Below are 18732 nucleotides of genomic sequence, written 5' to 3' on the forward strand. Positions count from 1 at the left end.
CTTAATTAAAATAATTTGGGAGATTCGGGGTCACCTGGCAGACCCCGAGGTAATTTTCAAAAGTTTGCTGATGGTAAAGATAAATTTGGCCGGATAGTATAACGGCAGGGATAAATTTAGCTGAATAGTATAACGGAAATTAGACGTAGACAATATTCTAAAGCAGAGGTGTAAATTTAGACCTTTTCCTATCAATTCAACAATTACATAGCACATGTTTATATACTTAATCATATAATTAATTAATTATCAAATATTTACTATGTTTAAAAAAATTATAGAAAGACAATTTTTTTAATGCTTATAGATATAAGTATAAGGATATCATGTATCTTATATACAAAAAAACAAAAGTAATAAAACACAATTATCTTATGGTACTTATATTATAGGGATATATTTCTTCTTTTTCCTCAAATTTAAACCAATAAAGTATTATTCGGGCCAAATTGGGGGCCAAATTAGGGCACAGCTTATCTCCATCAAACTGGACGCTACTCTGCTCCATCGCTCCAACTTCCAAACCTGAAACCCCAACTCTCTCTCTCTCTCTATCTGAATTTTAAAGGTAAATAAATTCCCTTTTAGTTTTCAATTTCAAGGCATTAAACAACTTTTAAAAAACCCTAAACCCAAATTTGCATTCCGTTTCTTCTTGTTACAAATGACGTTGTAAATGAATTACTTTTAGTTAAATAATTTGCATAATGAGTTGTTTTATCATGTGGGTTTGTGGGTTTCTTGAATTTTGTGAGCATTTTATTTACACTGTTGAAGTTGTACATGAATAATTTTTAGTGAAAGAATTTGCTGATTGAATTGTTTTATGATGTGGGTTTGTGGGACTTTTCTTTCTTCTTCACAAAGAAAGATGAAGAACGAACTAAGTCTGATATTTAAGTGGAAAAGGGTAGAGGAGTGGACCCATAATCCCCAATTTTCAGAGGCTGCGGGTTGGCTCAGACAGATTTCTCGATCATTAAAAAAAAGATGAAGAAACTGTAGCTGTCAATTTAGATGAAGTTTTTTGAAATCACGAGCATGTTATTACAATGTTGAAGAATTAATGGCACTTGCTCGACTATTGTTTGATCACTATTATGTATATCGAAGAGTTCATTTTGTGTAGCCAGTAGCTACACTGAAGCACAGGCAGATTTAGTGCATAAGTTATGGGTTCATTCGAACCCAGTAACTATGGCTCACGTTAAAAGTTCTATTAAATAAGTATGATTATAGATTTTGAATTCAGTAAATTGAAGGGGTTGTGGTAGAATTCCTAACTTGAAGCATAAAGTTCAAATCCTGAATCCGCCTCTGCGTTGAAGTCAGGGAGTGAAAAAAGGCAACTGAAGAAAAAAAGCGGAGAAAAATGTTCACAAAAGATAGTCTTTAACATTACACATCCAGAATGTATCAAGAGATAGTTTATAGTAGGGAGACGTTCCCATCAGGCGGAAAACTTAAAATGCTAAATCAGATTTGTTGAATTGAAAGAAAATGGATTAAAGTGGACTGAACATAAAAAATCTTTAACTTTAATTTAAAAGTGGATTGAATTTGAAGCTTAACATCCAACAGACACGTAAAACTCCGGAAGCTATGTGTGCCACACATAATAAGAATGCTGGTCCTTGAAATTTGTTAGATGACCTTTGTCTTGTAAGTTGGTTTCTACTTTTCTTACATATGTACTATAGAGCATCTTGAAGCGGGTGCTCGATATGGACGTTGGAAACCTAGGACATAGGGCCACATAGGGCACCCCAAAGTTGAATTTATATGTTTTGTTCACGGAAGAGTATAGCGAAGCAACTTGTTCTTGTTGTTTTAGCTTTCTGCAAAAATAAATGATGCGGGAACATTTGGTCTTATCAAAACTTCTTCTCGTGCATTTTCCACAAAAAATGATGAGTTTTAATTCATCTCATTCATAATCACTTCATGACCAAATAGTTCAAGCATTGCATAACAAGAAAGGTCCTCTTAAATCGTTGACTTTCTTTTTGGGAAAATAATGTGAAATCTTGAATTACTTAAGGTTTTTCTGAAGTTACCTTAGTTTTTCTCTCACCATCAACTTTATAGCATTCACAATCTACGGAATTTTGATGCTTGAAGGCTTTGCTGAGTACTGTTCAGCATATTAATGTTGTTACTACACTCTACAAATGCTAGTTCCATTTTCCTCTCCTGATTATCGAGCTTTGATTAACTCAACACTTGTCTGCCTTTCCTTTTTGTTCCATTTATTTCACATTAGATGAGATTTCTAGATTTTTAGTTTTTAGCTTTCTGGAATGTCATGTTGTTGCCAGTTGCCAACACAGCACCATATGAGATATCAAACTCTATTTGTTCGAAGGTCGGTGATGTGTACTAGTTTTGGGTTTGTTTGGCGATAATTTTTATGGCATTTAAACATGATTCCATCTGAGAATTTTCTTTAGGTGATCCAAATTATTATATACAGCCTTAGGGACCAAGTATATTACTCCCTTCGTTTCAATTTATGTAAACCCATTTGACTGGGCACGACGTCTAAGAAAAGAGAGAAGACTTTTGAACTTGTGGTGTAAAATGAAGTACATATATTTTGTGTGGCTATAAATCATTGCATAAAGGTAAATTGTTTCCAAATAAAGAAAGAGGCCATTCTTTTTGGCACGGACTAAAAAGGAAATAGGTTCACATAAATTGAAATGGAGGGAGTATTATTTACTGTATGACAGATTTGCTTTCTGAAGGTTTCATTTTTTTGGTAACTAACTTATTTTATTAATCACCAAGTAGTAATTACAAAACTTTAGCATAGCTAACACAGCTTGCTATCTATCCATTTACATTGAATACTCAACTATCTAGAAATATAATCTATACACAAGCGACTTATTTCTAGGAGTGACTCTAAGACTAACAACAAAAGCTATCTTTTTTGTAATCTGCTCCCAAACTCTGCCTTTTTGTTCAAATATACGCCTGTTTCTCTCCATCCAAATGTGGTAAGCAACTTCTGCATAAACCATTCTAAAAACCTAAGCATGTTGAGTTTCCCTTTAGCACATATCACTGACCATTGGCTGAATTGTTGCCAGTTGGTATACCCCTGAAATTGCTTCTTCATCCAGTTGCACATTTTGATCCATACTTGTTGAGTAAATTCACACTGCCCAAACAGATGGTCTCTTGTTTCCACTGCTTTTCTGCACATTACACATTGTGTGTCAACATTGATCTTCCAGTTAGCTATCCTGTCACTAGTCATCAATCCCCCATGCATCATCAGCCACATTATAAATTTTGCCTTTGGTCTTGTTGCATTATTGAACATTAATATTTTCCATTCCACCCTGCTATAGTCACCAAGTAGATGTAGGTATATTTGTCTGATCAGGCTTCTGTTGTGAGTTTGCATAAACTGTCTAGTTTCCAGAATTCCATGTGCCTCTATCACTTTTCTTACCATCCAACAGGCTTGCTGGGGTGTTGGCATTGTACTCATCTGTTGGTTCTTGATGTAGTAAGTATGAATCCAGCGGATCCACAACTTATCTTGCTTGTGAGCTAAATCCCAGCAGTGTTTGGCAATGGCTGCTTTGTTCCATAGCTTCAGGTTAACAATATTCAGTCCACCTCCTGCCTTTGGCAAGCATACTCTATCCCAAGCAAGCAAGGCCTTCCTTGTTATTTCATTTGTACCAGACCAAATATAAGATCTGCATAGCCCCTCTACAATCTTGGTCACTTTTGTTGGAAGAATGAATATGTGCCCAGAAAAGCTGAATTCCAAACAAAACACTTTGGACTAACTGGACTCTTCCTGCATAAGATAGAGTCTTAGCAGTCCAAGAAGTAATCCTTGTAGTCATTTTGTCAATAAGTGGTTGCCACTGCATTATACTTTGTTTCTTTGTAGATAGAGGTACCTCTAAATATTTAAAAGGAAGTTCACCATTTGAGAGCCCCAACAGCTGCAGAATTTGTTGTTTATCTACCAAAGAAACCCCTCCAAAGTAAGCTTCACTCTTACTAAGGTTTGCTTGTACACCTGAAACCTGAGTGAATTGATAGAATTTTTGTTGCATCACTTGTACTGTCTTTAGATCACCTATGGCAAATAGTAATAAATCATCTGCAAAACTCAGGTGAGTGATCCCAATCTTTGCACATCTAGGGTGATACTTAAAGTCCCCCTCCTGCTTCAGACTAGCCAAGTTCCTACTCAGATACTCCATTGCTATGGCAAACAAAAATGGAGACATGGGATCTCCCTGCCTCAATCCTTTAGCAGCATTAAAGGTCTTAGTTGGTTCCCCATTAACTACAATAGAGTAGTTAACTGTCTGAACACATTCCATAACCCAAGATATGAATAGCTGAGGGAATCCTAGTTCTTCCATAACTTGCTTCATATAAGGCCACTCCACAGAATCATTGGCTTTCTGGAGATATATCTTTATCATGCACCTAGGAGATATATTCTTCCTAGTATAAACCTTCACCAGTTCATGAGCCAAAAGGATATTGTCTGCTAGGTTTCTCCCAGGTATAAACCCTGCTTGTGCTTCATTAATAATTGTACTAATGATACCTTGCATTCTTGCTGCTAGAATCTTGAATATCATTTTGTAGAGGACAGTGCTACATGCTATAGGTCTTAACTCCTTCACAGTTTTAGGCCTAGACACCTTAGGGACCAAGGTTATGGCTGTGCAATTTATAGCTCTATACAGAATCCCAGTGCTAAAAAACTCCATAACAACTGCAGTGACTTCATCTTTAATAACATGCCATGCTTTCTTGAAGAAATATGCATTATAACCATCCACACCAGGAGCCTTCATTGTTAATAGAGCATAATCCTTCATAGATCTCTTCTGGAGTCACCTCTCTGCATAACTCAATCCTTTGTTGTTGATTAAGTTTAGTTCCCATACATATAACCCTTTTGTCTATAGCAGGGAGTGAATGGGCAGCAGTACCCATAAGTGATTTATAAAATTCTACTATCTCCCTTTCGATGCTTTCTGAATCTGTAATCCTGCTGCCAGTGCTGGAATGCAACTCCACTATTTGCTTCCTTTGGCTCCTCTCTTTCATCACAGCTGAGAAATATTTAGAATTAGAGTCACCTAGTTGTATCCATTTTGCTCTGGCTTTTTGTTTCAGAGCTCCCTCTTCTATCAGATCCCATTTTTCCAAATTCTGAATTAATTCCTTTTCTTGCAGTAGCAACTCAGAGGAGCTACTTGTGTCTATGCTTTTTTGGACCTGTTCAAGTTCAATTTTGGCTATCTCTATCTTTTGTCTAATGAACTTAAACTCCTCCACATTCAGTTTCCTCAGTACTAGCCTTAGTGCTTTTAATTTCATCCACACATTCTGCATCTTCTGTCTGTGAAAACTTTGCTCCCAAATTTGTTGCACTTCATAATTGAACCTCTCATGCTCAACCCAGATATTGAAAAATTTGAAAGGTATTTTCCTACTTCTGTGCTGATCATTGAAGGTTAGTGTCACAGGAGCATGATCAGAAATAAATGGTAGTTCATACACAGTGGATATATGACCCCATTGCATCATCCATTCATAATTACCAAACATCCTATCAATTCTGCTCCATGTCCTGTCTCCACCACCTTGCTTGTTGGACCACGTATAATAATCACCCTCCCAAGTCAATTCACTAAGCTTCATATCTTGGATACATTTGCTGAAATCTTGAGTCTCAGCCTTAGTAATTGGATTTCCATGCATTCTATCTTGTAGTTGCAAAACAGCATTAAAATCTCCCCCAATCACCCATGGTATGGATGTCATTTGCTCTATCTCTTTCAAGTTATCCCATAACAGTTTCCTTTGTTCAACTGTATTAAAACCATAAACTATGGACCCTGCATATTCATGATCATTTCTGATATTTGTGACAGCACAATGTAGTACCTGTGCCTCTGCTTTAATCACCCTGACTGAGTAGTAATTAGTATCCCATAGTAACCATATTCTTCCATTAACTGCAGCATTATAGTTGTTGAACATCTCCCACCCAGGGGCTATATGATGGCTGACGCTTCTAGTATTGTGTTCCTTTACTCTTGTTTCAATGATCCCAGCTAAACTAATGTTTTTATTCTTTAGATAGTTTTTCAGCTCCTTCCTCTTGTGCCACTTATTAATGCCCCTAACATTCCGGATTAACCACCTCATTAATTGAGTTTAGATCCCCCACCTCTATCATGGGGTAGGTTAGAGCTTCCACTAGCACCTGCTGTTCCACTTTTCAGACTGCCTCTACTAGCTAAAGGTGTTAACATAGGAAAGTTTCAAGGCTGAAGTCCAATACTTGCTTCTTGCCCTTATTAATTGCTTCAACTCCATAACCCTCTGCATCTCTAGCCAACTGGTGTTGGCTTGCTTGTTGTGACTGCTCTGTTGGATACTGCTGAGGTCTTTCCTTGGCAATTTCATTTGACTTTGTCACTCCAGCTGCCTTAGGTACCTCAATACCAGCTGCTTTTGTGTGCCCAGGTTCTGAATTGCTTGTAGCATTTGTGACTGGTCCTTTAGTTCTCCATTCATAAGTGACTTTCTTTGGTTCTCTTCTCCTCTTTGGTTGAACCTCCTTTTGCTATTTAGGCTCTTGGTGAGTAGAACTGACATGGCCAATAGCTTGGCATTTGTCACAATACATTGGTTTCCACTCATATATTAGATCCTGCTGGAAAACTCTCCCTCTAGGATCCCTCACCATAATCTCTGTCGGCATAGCTTTAGTCACATTCACTTCAATCAACATTCTTGCATATGAAATTCGTGTTTGCTTGGTAGTACACTCATCAGCAAATAAAGGTTTTCCAATAGCACTGGCAATTTTACTCAGTGCTTCATTTCCCCGGCTACTCATTGGCAATTTAGGGAAAATTACCCACAGAGGTATATCAGTTAGGAATTCCTTACTTAGATCAAAATCTGGTGACCAGGGCTTAAGAATTATTGGCTTATTTCTGAAGGTTTGAGGTCCAGCATAAAATATTCTATGCATATCAGCTAGGTTTTGGAATTTTATCACATAATATCCATCCTCATGAAGAAATAGATCTGGCTCAGCGACATCAAGCCAATGTTGAGTAATGTACCTTTGCATAGCATTATAGCCCGGATTTTCACCCACAATATAGGCTATCATCGCAGCACTCCACTTTTCTTCAGCTTCCTTCACATCCAGCATCTCAAGTTGTACCACAGTTTGCCCTTCTATAATCTGACTCTAAGAGCCATTCCATGAGTTGCAACTTGATTCTGTTGGAACAAGTTGGACCACTTTTTTGGTTCTTCTCTTCGATCTACATGGTTTCCCTCTTTAGCCTCTAGATTCACATGTTCTCGAGTTTCAATAGCAGCTTCTCTTTGTTCTGTAGTTGCCTCTGTGCTTATGGTCTTCTGCATGTCCTTAATTGTCAAGTCAGCTACTATTCCATTGAAATTCCCAGCAGCTATAGCGGTACTGGTAGTCTCACTTTGCTTAGATTGAGTTGATGTGCCTAGATTCAGCTTCCTACTAACCTCCAAGCTAGTCAATGGACTATCTTCACCTTTTTCTGCTTCTACTCCTTCATGCTGATCTGGTGTTTGCATGACTTGGTTTCGCTGTTCAACTTTCGAATTGGTACTAATTAAGTTTCTAATAGTCGAGATCGGCGTCTTAGGGACCTTTTTTGGGCTTCCTTTTCCTCTACCTCGCCCCTAGCCATGGCAGCCGCACTCGGTGCACGTTTAGCTAACGTGAGCTGAGAGCATGGAGAAGACGAGTTCCATTCATTCAATTTAATTTTTTTACGGCTTACCTTTCAATATTTTTTGTTTCATCTATTTGGAGGTCTTGTAGTTTTAAACCTAATTCTACTGTCATTCTGCTGGGTCTTTTTTGGTAGGTGGTCGTAGCCAAGCTAATGTCATCAGATACTGCAAAAGAAAATGCATCTGTAGTTGATTCCTCAGTGACTGAATGGAAAAATGAAAGAGGGAATATGGACGAACCAGGTAAAAGTGATGCTAAATCTCTTCATAGTTGAATTCTGTGTTTTTTTGTCTGAATAGTAATGGCTGTCATTGAGATTTGTTACAAGGTTGACACCCTCCATGAATTTATATGCATAACATACAGATATAGTCATTTAGATGCACAGGTTTAATTCCCCTTGAAAAAGTGTTGTCATCCCTCAACGTTTTTGTTGGCTTTGCTATGAAATTGACGAGCAATAAACACTTCTTAACTTTTCAGTTGAAGAAGCTTGAAGTAGGTCAAATGATGGCCAAACATGGTGAGATTTGGTTTATTTAACTGGATTTTCACTTGAGAAATAAAAAGACTTCTCAACTTGGATGTTGTAATGCAATTTCAAGCCTTCGTAGAACCTGTGGGTTACGTAAAGTTGTTTGGAGATTTGTACAGAGCTTTTCACCTTCTGTCCTGTTCCTATTTTGTGGTTGTAACTTCCTCTCTCTTTCTCCCTCTGTAAAATTTTTGGAATATCAGGCTTATAGGATTCTTAAAGTATTTACTTATTGTATCCCGACTTCTTTTCTTTTTCAGTTTCCGCTTCTTTTGGTGTATTCATCCATTATAATAAGTGCAACCTGAGTATATCGACGTTAATAATAATACCTCCGATTTGATGACCGAGAAATCCCCGAGGCCACTGGTGCAGTGTTTGAAACTCGGTGGATAGGAGGCCGGCCCTCCTACACTTCTCCACTTAAATACCAAGCTTTTGTCAGCGGCAAAGTTTGAACATGACCTTGTATTCTTCTTTTTTGTTTTTGGTGCAAACAAATTTACATAGAAGATACATTGACAATCATAGACATACTAGGATCTTGCTAGGTCTCGAATTAGAACATCTACTAATCCTCTTCATGTAAATTTGGTTTTCAGTGCAACCTATGTACTGATGTTTTTAATATATACAATAGTTACCAATTCAAAAAAAAAAAAAAGTTTGAACATGACCAAATCCCCGGGGATCATTATAATATTTTACCTGCGATCGATTTTCCAATCTCAACTTGATTATATTATTCAAGAGCCATACCACAATCTAACTTCTTGTCAAGTTTTACTTACTGAATCTTATATCAATAATTATTAGTAACTTGGCGGAAAATGGCTGTGTGCTCATTTATTTTCTTCTAGGAGATGTTTTGAGTTGTTGGAACCAGATGATTAATTTCTATGCACAAGCAGTTCAAGCTAGCTCCTATGCTTGCTCCATTATTTTTTTGGTTGTGAAAAAATGCTTCTTTTTCTTACTTTTGTTACTGTTTTTAGATCATTATGATATATGCTGTAGCTTCCTTGTCATTGACATGGCAGTGGTAGTTAAATAACAGAGCTTATGAATTACGTTGTACAAGTATATGCTGCTTCAATTAAATATGTGAACTCTTTTTTCAGATACTCCAAGCTACAGAGCTAATGAGGATACCTGTCGTTTTGGAGCAGAAGAACGCACAAATTCATGTCAGCAGATCGGAATTTCAAGTGCAATTGAAAATGGTAAATTCTATGGCATAAGATATTTCATAATCAAGAGTTTGAACCATGAAAATATCCAATTATCAGTAAACAAAGGGATTTGGGCTACTCAAGTCATGAATGAGCCCATTCTGGATGAAGCATTTAATGTAAGTCGTTTTTCCTTTTATATCCTTATGAGTAGTATGAATATCTGTCATATATCTTACAGTACAGACAAATAGACATGCTTTTTGTGGGCAGAATTCCAGCAAGGTGATACTAATATTTAGTGTCAACATGAGTGGCTTCTTTCAAGGGTACGCCCAAATGATTTCTACAGTTGGTTGGAGGAGAGACCAAGTTTGGAGTCAAGGAAATGGTGGACGTAATCCTTGGGGTCGCAGCTTCCAAGTGAAATGGCTACGATTGTATGATCTGCCTTTCCAAAGAACTCTTCACCTTAAGAATCCATGGAATGACTACAAACTAGTCAAAATTAGTAGAGATTGCCAGGCATGGGTTATATTCTTGTCACTGTACTATTAGCTTATTTTTCCATGTACTCTTGTTTGTAAAGAGGCTTTTATGACTCTGGTACATGTACTGCTGTCAGGAGTTACCTCCAGATATTGGTGAAGCTTTATGTGAGCTCCTTGATGGACAAGATGCGTTGGATGTTAATTTGAAAATGTATAGCCCTTTCCCCAAAGTTGAAATAGTGTTTCTGTTCTGTTATTTGGAAACATAAGAGTGTTTTCTCAAATTTGAATTAGTGCTAGAGTTCTGGAAAAATTGGTCCAAATGATTTTTCTTTTTATAGTAGTTATTGGCTCATTCAGGGATAGATTTGCAAGGAATGATCTCTCTTTTAAAAGACCATATGTAGAGCCTTCAGTTCATCCTGGGGGTGGAGAGTGTAATGCATCTCTACATATGGGGTCCATGCTTTATCCCTCTTTTCTCTACCAACATCAAGTTAATGGTAATGGACTGCACGTAGCACCTCAAAGAATAAATGATGTATTTGCTGCGGAGGAGTCAGCCATTGCATCAGGGGAAGAATCAAAGTCGAAACAATCAAGGCATTCACAGAGAAACAGAGGCCTTGCTAATCTTCATGTAGACCCTGACGTGGGTCCTCGAATCAACATGTGGGGTTTGTCAGCAGAAAGGAGCCCACTTGCGAGTAATTTGACTGAAGATGACATTCTTGAAATGGTCTGTGTTTCTTGTCTTACTCTTGATTGTACTTATTGATGCACATAGCTCAGAAAGATTGTTCTTGTAATTTCCATGAAGACAAAATAGTCTTGTGTACTTTTTTCAAAGTTCACTGATGATTTCGGTCATTAAAGCTTGATTTCTCTGTAGTTTTTAATTGGTTATTTGATATATAGCATCCTCCTCTTTGAATGAATATGAAGCTGTACTTTGTGTGTGTCTGATACGTTTGTTGTCTAGTGTTAGAAAGCATGTGCAAGAACTTGTCAAATTCAGTAATTTTGAACTTGAAAAAACTGCCAGATTTTCTGATATTAGACTTTGCATCACTTGTTTCGGTAGTGGGGCTCTCAGTTGTTCTGTTTGTATCATAAGACTCACAAGTGTAATGACTTACAATTTCTTAAAATAATTCTATTACTACCTGATGTTGCTTGTCTTTTGACTGTTCTTTTTCCTTGTTGTTGTCACTGCCTTCCTGACTTTTACACTACTGCATTTCTTCTCTATACTATCGTGTTTTGCATGTTTGCTTGGAGCCGAGGGTCTACCGGAAAACTCTCTACCTGCACAAGGTAGGGGTAAGGCTGCGTACACACTACGCTTTCCAGACCCCTACTTGTGTGATTACACTGGGTTTGGTGTTGTTGTTGATTAGCCGTAATGCACAGATGTTGAATCAAGAATCATATCAAGTTATAGTTATGAAGTGTAGGGTGTTTTTTGTTCATAATAAGCTTTTTGTATCTAAATGGATTATTAAATTTTAATTTATTTAATTTCCTAATTTTACTTGGGAATCCTAGTAGTGTTAGAAGTCAGTATATGGAAGTTTACTTTTTCTTTGGATAGTAATCCTTAAAGAGATGATGAACTGGTTAGAGTGGAAAGTTATCAGGTTATTCCTATTTTGTTGCTGATGCTTTTGTTTTTTCTTCTTTGGTGCTTCTAGTCCAAGGAAATGCTAGGTGGGATTCGTAGATGTTCTTCTTCTCTTTTCATTGGTCTCCCACCTCACTGCCAAAACTTGTTCGCTCATACCACACTTCTACGACCTCACACTACTCCTTATATTTCCGATATGATAGGACTAGAGCTTCAAGCTTTCTGCAACTTAATGTTTTCCTTGAACTGTCAACCTTCTTACAGATCCGGCTATCTTTCTTTTGCCCATCTGACGGGCCGTAGAACCTCAAATTCTCTATGCAACTTTCAGCATGCAACATCTTATCTATATCATCCAAAACTTGCTCGTCTTCTTATTGCCTAATTTATCTCTTCACTTGTCCTAATCAGTCCCTAGTTAGCATATCATTATATTGACTAGTAATGATTTTAGACACTTACTAACAACGTGCGCGGTGCGCCACGACCCTTCCCGCTATTCTCTCTCTCCATCTCTGTTTGTGTGTGTGTCCCTCGTTTTCGAAGAAGTTGCATGGTTGCTTACAATTTAAGCCGTTTTGGCTCGTATGAAGTCACAACATTTCTTATGTATTTAATACATGAAGGTGTTGGTTTATGTTTAGTCAACAATGGCATGCCAATTGGAAGAGTTGGTGGAAAGAGTTGGTGTGGATGCTAGGAGGAAGCTTCCTCCTTTGATGTCACCCATGACATCAAGAGGAGGTAGTTTGATGTCACCAATGACATCAAGAGGAGGTCTTTACCTCTATAAATAGATGCACTCCTTCATTTGTAGAAACCATCCCAAAAATAATACAACACATTGTAGTGAGTAGAGAGTTTAAGAGAGAAATTCTCTTAAGTGTAATTAGGAACTCTCCCCTTCCTTTGTTAATATTAAAAAGACAACTGTTCTCTGGTGGACGTAGGATTATTCTGATCCGAACCACGTTAAATCTTGTGTTCTTTCTTTTACGTTTCCGCTAACAATTGGTATCAGAGCAACATGATTTTTTAACGATCCAAGGAAGAAAGAACAAGCAAAGATGAGTTCCATGAAGTTTGAAATTGATAGATTCAGTGGATGCAACAACTTCAATATCTGGAAGATCCCGATGATGGCGTTACTGCGGAGGAAGGTTCAATCCATGCTATTGACGGAAAGTATCCTAAGGATATATCAACTCCCGATAAGGAGAAGATTGAAGGGGATGCATTGAGTGCAATCCAACTATCCCTTGCACCTAACGTGCTTTGTGAAGTGAGTACGGGTACCGAAGAGACGACCAAACAGTTATGGGAAAAGCTAGAAGGGCTATACCAAGACCGATTAGTGACAACAAGGATGTTGTTACAACGGCGTCTTCACACATTTAAGATGGGGTCAGGTACTTCGTTACAAGATTATTTAGATGCGTTCAATAAACTTGTCATGGACTTACAAATTGGATGAATTAAAAAGGAGGAGGAGACGCTTTTATGTGCTTTGCTATTTTCATTGACTTCAGGATATCGTGATATTGAGAATTCAATGATGTATAGCAAGGAGTCTATCAAGCTTGAGCAAGTGCGGCAGGCACTTAACTTTAGTGATGTGCGGAGGCACATTGAAGGAGATAGAGATGATCAGGCAAGTGGGTTCTTTGTGAGAGGCCGGACTAGCCAACAGGGAAAGAGCAAATCATAGCACAAATCAAAGTCTCGTGTGAACAAGAAGAATACAGAGTGTTGGGGTTGTGGCAAGAAGGGGCACTTTGAACGAGACTGCCCAATGTCAAAGTCCAAGGAAAAGGCGAGTGCATCCACAGTTGAACAGGTACATGATTTTGATAATGATTATGTACTAACAACATCGTGTAATAATAATAGTAGTTATGGAAACAAATGGGTGTTAGACTCTGCTTGCACTCTGCATATGACGTTCCGAAAAGACTGGTTTAGCAGCTATGAGAAAAGTGGAGGAACCGTAGTAATGAGCAATAGTTCCGAAAAGACTTGTGCAATAGTTGGCATTGACTCAGTTCGGGTTCACTGCCATGATGGAGTCGTGAGGACTATTACACAAGTCCGTCATGTTCCTGATCTGAAGAAGAATTTGATCTCTCCGAGTACTCTGGATGAACAAGGCTACAGGTACATGAGCGAAGCAGGAACTATAAATGTGACTAAAGGTTCTTTAGTCATGCTGAAAGGCAAGCTGGAGAACGACCTTTACACATTGGCCGGAAGCACCATTGTTGGCTCTGCAAATGCATCTACAGTGCAGTTATCTAATGATGACAAGGCAAGACTATGGCACATGAGACTGGGTCATATGAGCGCACGTGGACTGGAGATGTTGAGCAATCGTAACCTTTTGGAAGGTGAGAAGATCAGCACACTTGACTTCTGTGAGCACTGCATTCTAGGGAAGCAAAAGAAGGTCAGCTTCAGCACTGGCAAACACAAGACAAGAGGAGTGCTAGACTACATCCATTCAGATTTATGGGGTCCCTCTAAACTTCCATCGAAGGGCAAAAAGAGGTATCTTCTCACTTTTATTGATGATTTTTCACGAAAGGTTTGGGTGCATTTTTTGAAGGCAAAAAGTGATGCTTTTGAAGCATTTAAAGAGTGGAAGATTTTGGTTGAAAATCAAATGGAGCGGAAAATCAAGTATCTTCGCACAGACAATGGCTTGGAGTTTTGCAATGAAGAGTTTAATGAATTCTGCAAGGTTCATGGGATCTCAAGACATAAGACTGTCAGGCATACCCCACAGCAGAATGGAGTTGCCGAGAGAATGAACAGAACTCTTCTTGAAAAGGCTCGTTGTATGCTCCTACAAGCCAAAATGTCCAAAGTATTTTGGGTTTAAGCAGTTCACACTGCTGCTCATATTGTCAATCGATCTCCAGCATCGGCAATTGACTTTAAGACTCCAAATGAGGTATGGTCAGGTGAACCCTCTAACTATTCATACTTACGAGTATTTGGGTGTCCAGCTTATTATCACGTTAATGAAGGAAAGCTTGAACCAAGGGCTAAGAAGGCCATATTCGTAGGGTATGTGGATGGAGTAAAAGGGTACAAACTTTGGTGTTTGTCTTTACTCAAATTTATAGTTAGTAGAGATGTCACCTTTGATGAATCCTCTATACTTGATCCCCGTAAAGTTTCCGTGGAGTTTTCAGGAAACAAGAACGACGAGCAGGTGGAGCTTCCGGTGGAGCTTGCCAAGGAAAAGGATCAAGAGACTCAGGTTAAAGATGAGTCAGAAGATGTAGACCTTGAAGAACTTGCTGTCAATGAACCATACACAATTGCAAAGGGGAGGGAGAAGAGGCAAACACGAGAACCGGAACGCCTTATAGATCAAGCAAACTTGATTGCATATGCGTTCGTAGCTGCACAAGAAGAGATTAAGGATCTGGAGCCCTCCTCGTATATTGAAACAACTTCTTGCAAGGATGCTGTACAATGGCGGTTAGCCATGACTGAAGAGATGGAGTCTCTTCACAAGAATCAGACATGGGTCTTAGTGAAAAGACAAAAGGGGAAGAGGACAGTTGGATGCAAGTGGGTCTACCGAATGAAAGAGGGAATTCCTGAAGTGGAAGATGCTAGGTTCAAGGCGAGATTGGTTGCAAAAGGATTCAGTCAGAAGGAGGGAATTGACTACAATGAGATTTTCTCTCCAGTCGTGAAGCATAGCTCAATTCGCGTGCTACTAGCATTGGTTGCCCAATTTGACTTGGAGCTTCAACAGCTTGATGTCAAAACTGCTTTCTTACACGGTGATCTAGAAGAGACAATCTATATGGATCAGCCTGAAGGTTTCCTAGCTGAGGGAAAAGAAGATCACGTATGCCAACTAAAGAAGTCTTTGTATGGTTTGAAGCAATCCCCTAGACAGTGGTACAAGAGGTTTGATGCATTCATGACTACACATGAATTCTCAAGGAGTACATTTGATAGCTGTGTGTATCACAAGAAGATGTCTGGTAACTCAATGATTTATTTACTGTTGTATGTTGATGATATGCTTATTGCTGCTAACAACATTACAGAGATTAATGCTTTGAAGAAACTGTTGAGTAAGGAATTTGACATGAAGGACTTAGGAGCTGCAAAGAAAACCCTTGGTATGGAGATTTGAAGAGAAGACGGTGTTGTACATCTTTCTCAGAAGAGGTACATTGAAAGGGTTCTCTAGAGATTCAATATGCATACGTGCAAGCCTGTAAGTACACCATTAGCTCCTCATTTTAAACTTTCAGAGTTACAAATGCCTCGGTCCGAGGATGAGGTGGAGCATATGTCAAAGATTCCTTATGCCAGTGCAGTTGGTAGCATTATATATGCTATGGTATGCACACGTCCAGATATTGCTCAATCTGTAAGTGTGGTAAGTAGATACATGTCCAGCCCAGGACAGAGGCATTGAGAAGCTGTCAAGTGAATATTGAGATATCTCAAAGGAGCTTCTGGTGTTGGTCTGACCTTTCGAAAAAGTGGTGGAGGCATTTCAATTCTCGGTTATGTAGATTCTGACTATGCAGGAGATCTTGACAGAAGAAGGTCCACAACTGGATACATCTTTACCCTCGTTGGCAGTGCCGTTAGTTGGAAGTCGACTCTGCAGTCGATTGCCGCTTTGTCTACGACAGAAGCAAAATACATGGTAGCACCGGAGGCGGTGAAAGAAGCTATCTGGTTGAAAGGTTTAGTAGCGGAATTGAGTTTGGTTCAGTTGGAATCAACTCTTAGATGTGATAGTCAGAGTGCTATTCATCTAATGAAAAATCAGAGATTTCATGAGCGCACTAAACACATTGATGTCAGATTTCATTTTATTCGAGATGTTGTTGAAGAGGGAACTATCAAGGTCGTGAAGGTTATCACAGACGATAATGCTGCAGATATGTTGACCAAGATAGTCCCACTCGCTAAGTTTGTACACTGCAAGGACTTGGCGGGGGTGTGCATCAACTGATGCAACTCCGAAGAGAACAGTTGTTAGGTGGAGGTGGTATGTTCAACAATGGTTTGATTCTTCTTGTTTCTTACAACGGGGTTGCCCAGTAAGCTTAGAAGTTTTGGCCAGAGTTGTTCACACGCACGCTCGAAACGCAAACCAAGGTGGAGATTGAAGGTGTTGGTTTATGTTTAGTCAACAATGACATGCCAATTGGAAGAGTTGGTGGAAAGAGTTGGTGTGGATGCTAGGAGGAAGCTTCCTCCTTTGATGTCACCCATGACATCAAGAGGAGGTAGTTTGATGTCACCAATGACATCAAGAGGAGGTCTCAACCTCTATAAATAGATGCACTCCTTCATTTGTAGAAATCATCCCAAAAATAATACAACACATTGTAGTGAGTAGAGAGTTAAGAGAGAAATTCTCTTAAGTGTAATTAGGAACTCTCCCCTTCCTTTGTTAATATTAAAAAGGCAACTGTTCTCTGGTGGACGTAAGATTATTTTGATCCGAACCACGTTAAATCTTGTGTTCTTTCTTTTACGTTTCCGCTAACAATATAGAATCACCTGGCTCCTAGCTATAAACTCAGTGGGTTGTATATTCTGTTCTTCCCGGATTTAAGTTTGAAGGATGTTTTTAAAACTAAGTACTTTAATACTTCATGGACTTTACCTTTTTATTAGAAGTATAATACCTCATGGACAACGTTGTGTAGCTGGTAGATCCACCATTAAATCATTTAGTCATAATTAAGATATTACTGAAACAACTTGTTTTTCAAATTCTTTTCTCTTGATGCAGACGTATGAAGAGTATCTTGAAGCTCATAGTAGAGGAAGCAAAAGATCACACCACCCTGTTAGTATTCTTTGATGCTTTTCTTCTTATATTCTGTATTATAGAATAAATATATCAAGCATGCTTTGTCGGCTTGAATTTTCAACAACTGTAAAAGGTTCAGCTTGAGAAGATTTTTCATTCTGTATGTTATATTCTTTGTTAGAAGATTTTTCAACAACTTTGACCGTCATTTTTAAGATTTTTCAAAAGGATCTTTTGATTGAACGGGGAGCCTTGGTGCAACTGGTAAAGTTGCTGCCATGTGACCAGAAGGTCACACATTCGAGCAGTGGAAACAACCTCTTGTAAAAATGCAAGGTAAGGTTGCGTACAATAGACCCTTGTGGTTCGGCCTTTCCCTGGACCCGCGCATAGCGTGTGCTTAGTGCACCGGGCCGCCCTTATCTTTTGATAGAACGAATTCTGAATGAAGCATGAGGTTTCCCTTGTGTTCATAAACAAGACGTAGTACTGTAATTAAGTATATGCTGGGGATGCTTTTTCTTGAAATGAACATGGAAATAATTAGGGGTGAATGCCGAGATTTTATTGCTTCTCTGAAATTTTCTTAAAAGCAAGATATTGTGAAAAAAGCTGGCAGTTTTTAGATGTGCTTGCTGTAAGGTTGAACCGAATGGTTACAAAGGTCTATGCTAAATATATCTATTGCAACCTATGGAAATTCTCTTGATGCCCATTTGATTATAGCAATTTACCTTCTTTCTCTTTATCTAGGTTTCAGGACCATCGCGAAGTACACAAAGGTCATTAGGCAGTGAAGAAAATTGTGATGATTCGTAAGTGTTTTGACTTCTCATTTCCAAAACACTTGATTTGCAATGAACCATCTGCATAACTTGTATGTAGTCTATCGTTGCAGGCAGTCGGGTTGCAGTTCGAAGAAAAGGAGAAGTCACTGAATCTAAATCCGCTAAGTGGTTCCGCTGATTTTCATGGCAAGCAAAGCAGTGATTGATATTTTTGTGTTGTAGCATTCGTCGCGAAGTGGTGGCTTTTGCAAAATTGTTCAGTTTATTTTTGTAAAACTTAAAACATAGGAGCACATATTGCTATGGTGTTGTATTATATCTGTACTGTATTATATGGTCCTCTTGTCACCTTCCTCCTCCCCCTCCTGCATTTGAATGGAAACTTTTACTGTCAATGCAAACTTGTACAGAAAAATTAGCAGTTTTTTATACTATTTATTTATTTATTCGTAATTTTTTTCTTCTTTGACAAACTGAGAATCCTGTATGGATCTGGATATATTTCCATAAATTAG

At 38.5% G+C, this 18732-nt stretch overlaps 2 protein-coding genes across 9 annotated transcripts; one reads left to right on the plus strand and one right to left on the minus strand.

The window, feature by feature from the left end:
- Positions 1–423: 423 nt before the first annotated feature.
- LOC107805037 (uncharacterized) lies at positions 424–18612 on the plus strand. Of its 8 annotated transcripts, XM_075253266.1 has the most exons (11): positions 424–568; positions 7932–8040; positions 8282–8321; positions 9455–9556; positions 9623–9684; positions 9779–10030; positions 10131–10207; positions 10357–10735; positions 17409–17465; positions 18183–18244; positions 18315–18612. In XM_075253266.1, exons 2-11 carry the CDS (start codon positions 8014–8016, stop codon positions 18421–18423), a joined length of 1167 nt encoding a protein of 388 aa, XP_075109367.1. In that variant the 5' UTR covers positions 424–568; positions 7932–8013; the 3' UTR covers positions 18424–18612. The 8 variants fall into 8 exon arrangements, with proteins under 8 accessions (XP_075109367.1, XP_075109363.1, XP_075109365.1 ...); XM_075253262.1 differs by having other exon boundaries at positions 9455–9684; XM_075253264.1 differs by lacking the exon at positions 8282–8321.
- LOC142181313 (uncharacterized) lies at positions 4816–6207 on the minus strand. Its single transcript, XM_075254335.1, has one exon. It carries the CDS (start codon positions 6205–6207, stop codon positions 4816–4818), a length of 1392 nt encoding a protein of 463 aa, XP_075110436.1.
- Positions 18613–18732: the final 120 nt, after the last annotated feature.

This window comes from Nicotiana tabacum, chromosome 5 (genome assembly GCF_000715075.1).
Source record: "Nicotiana tabacum cultivar K326 chromosome 5, ASM71507v2, whole genome shotgun sequence".
Taxonomy (NCBI): domain Eukaryota; kingdom Viridiplantae; phylum Streptophyta; class Magnoliopsida; order Solanales; family Solanaceae; genus Nicotiana; species Nicotiana tabacum.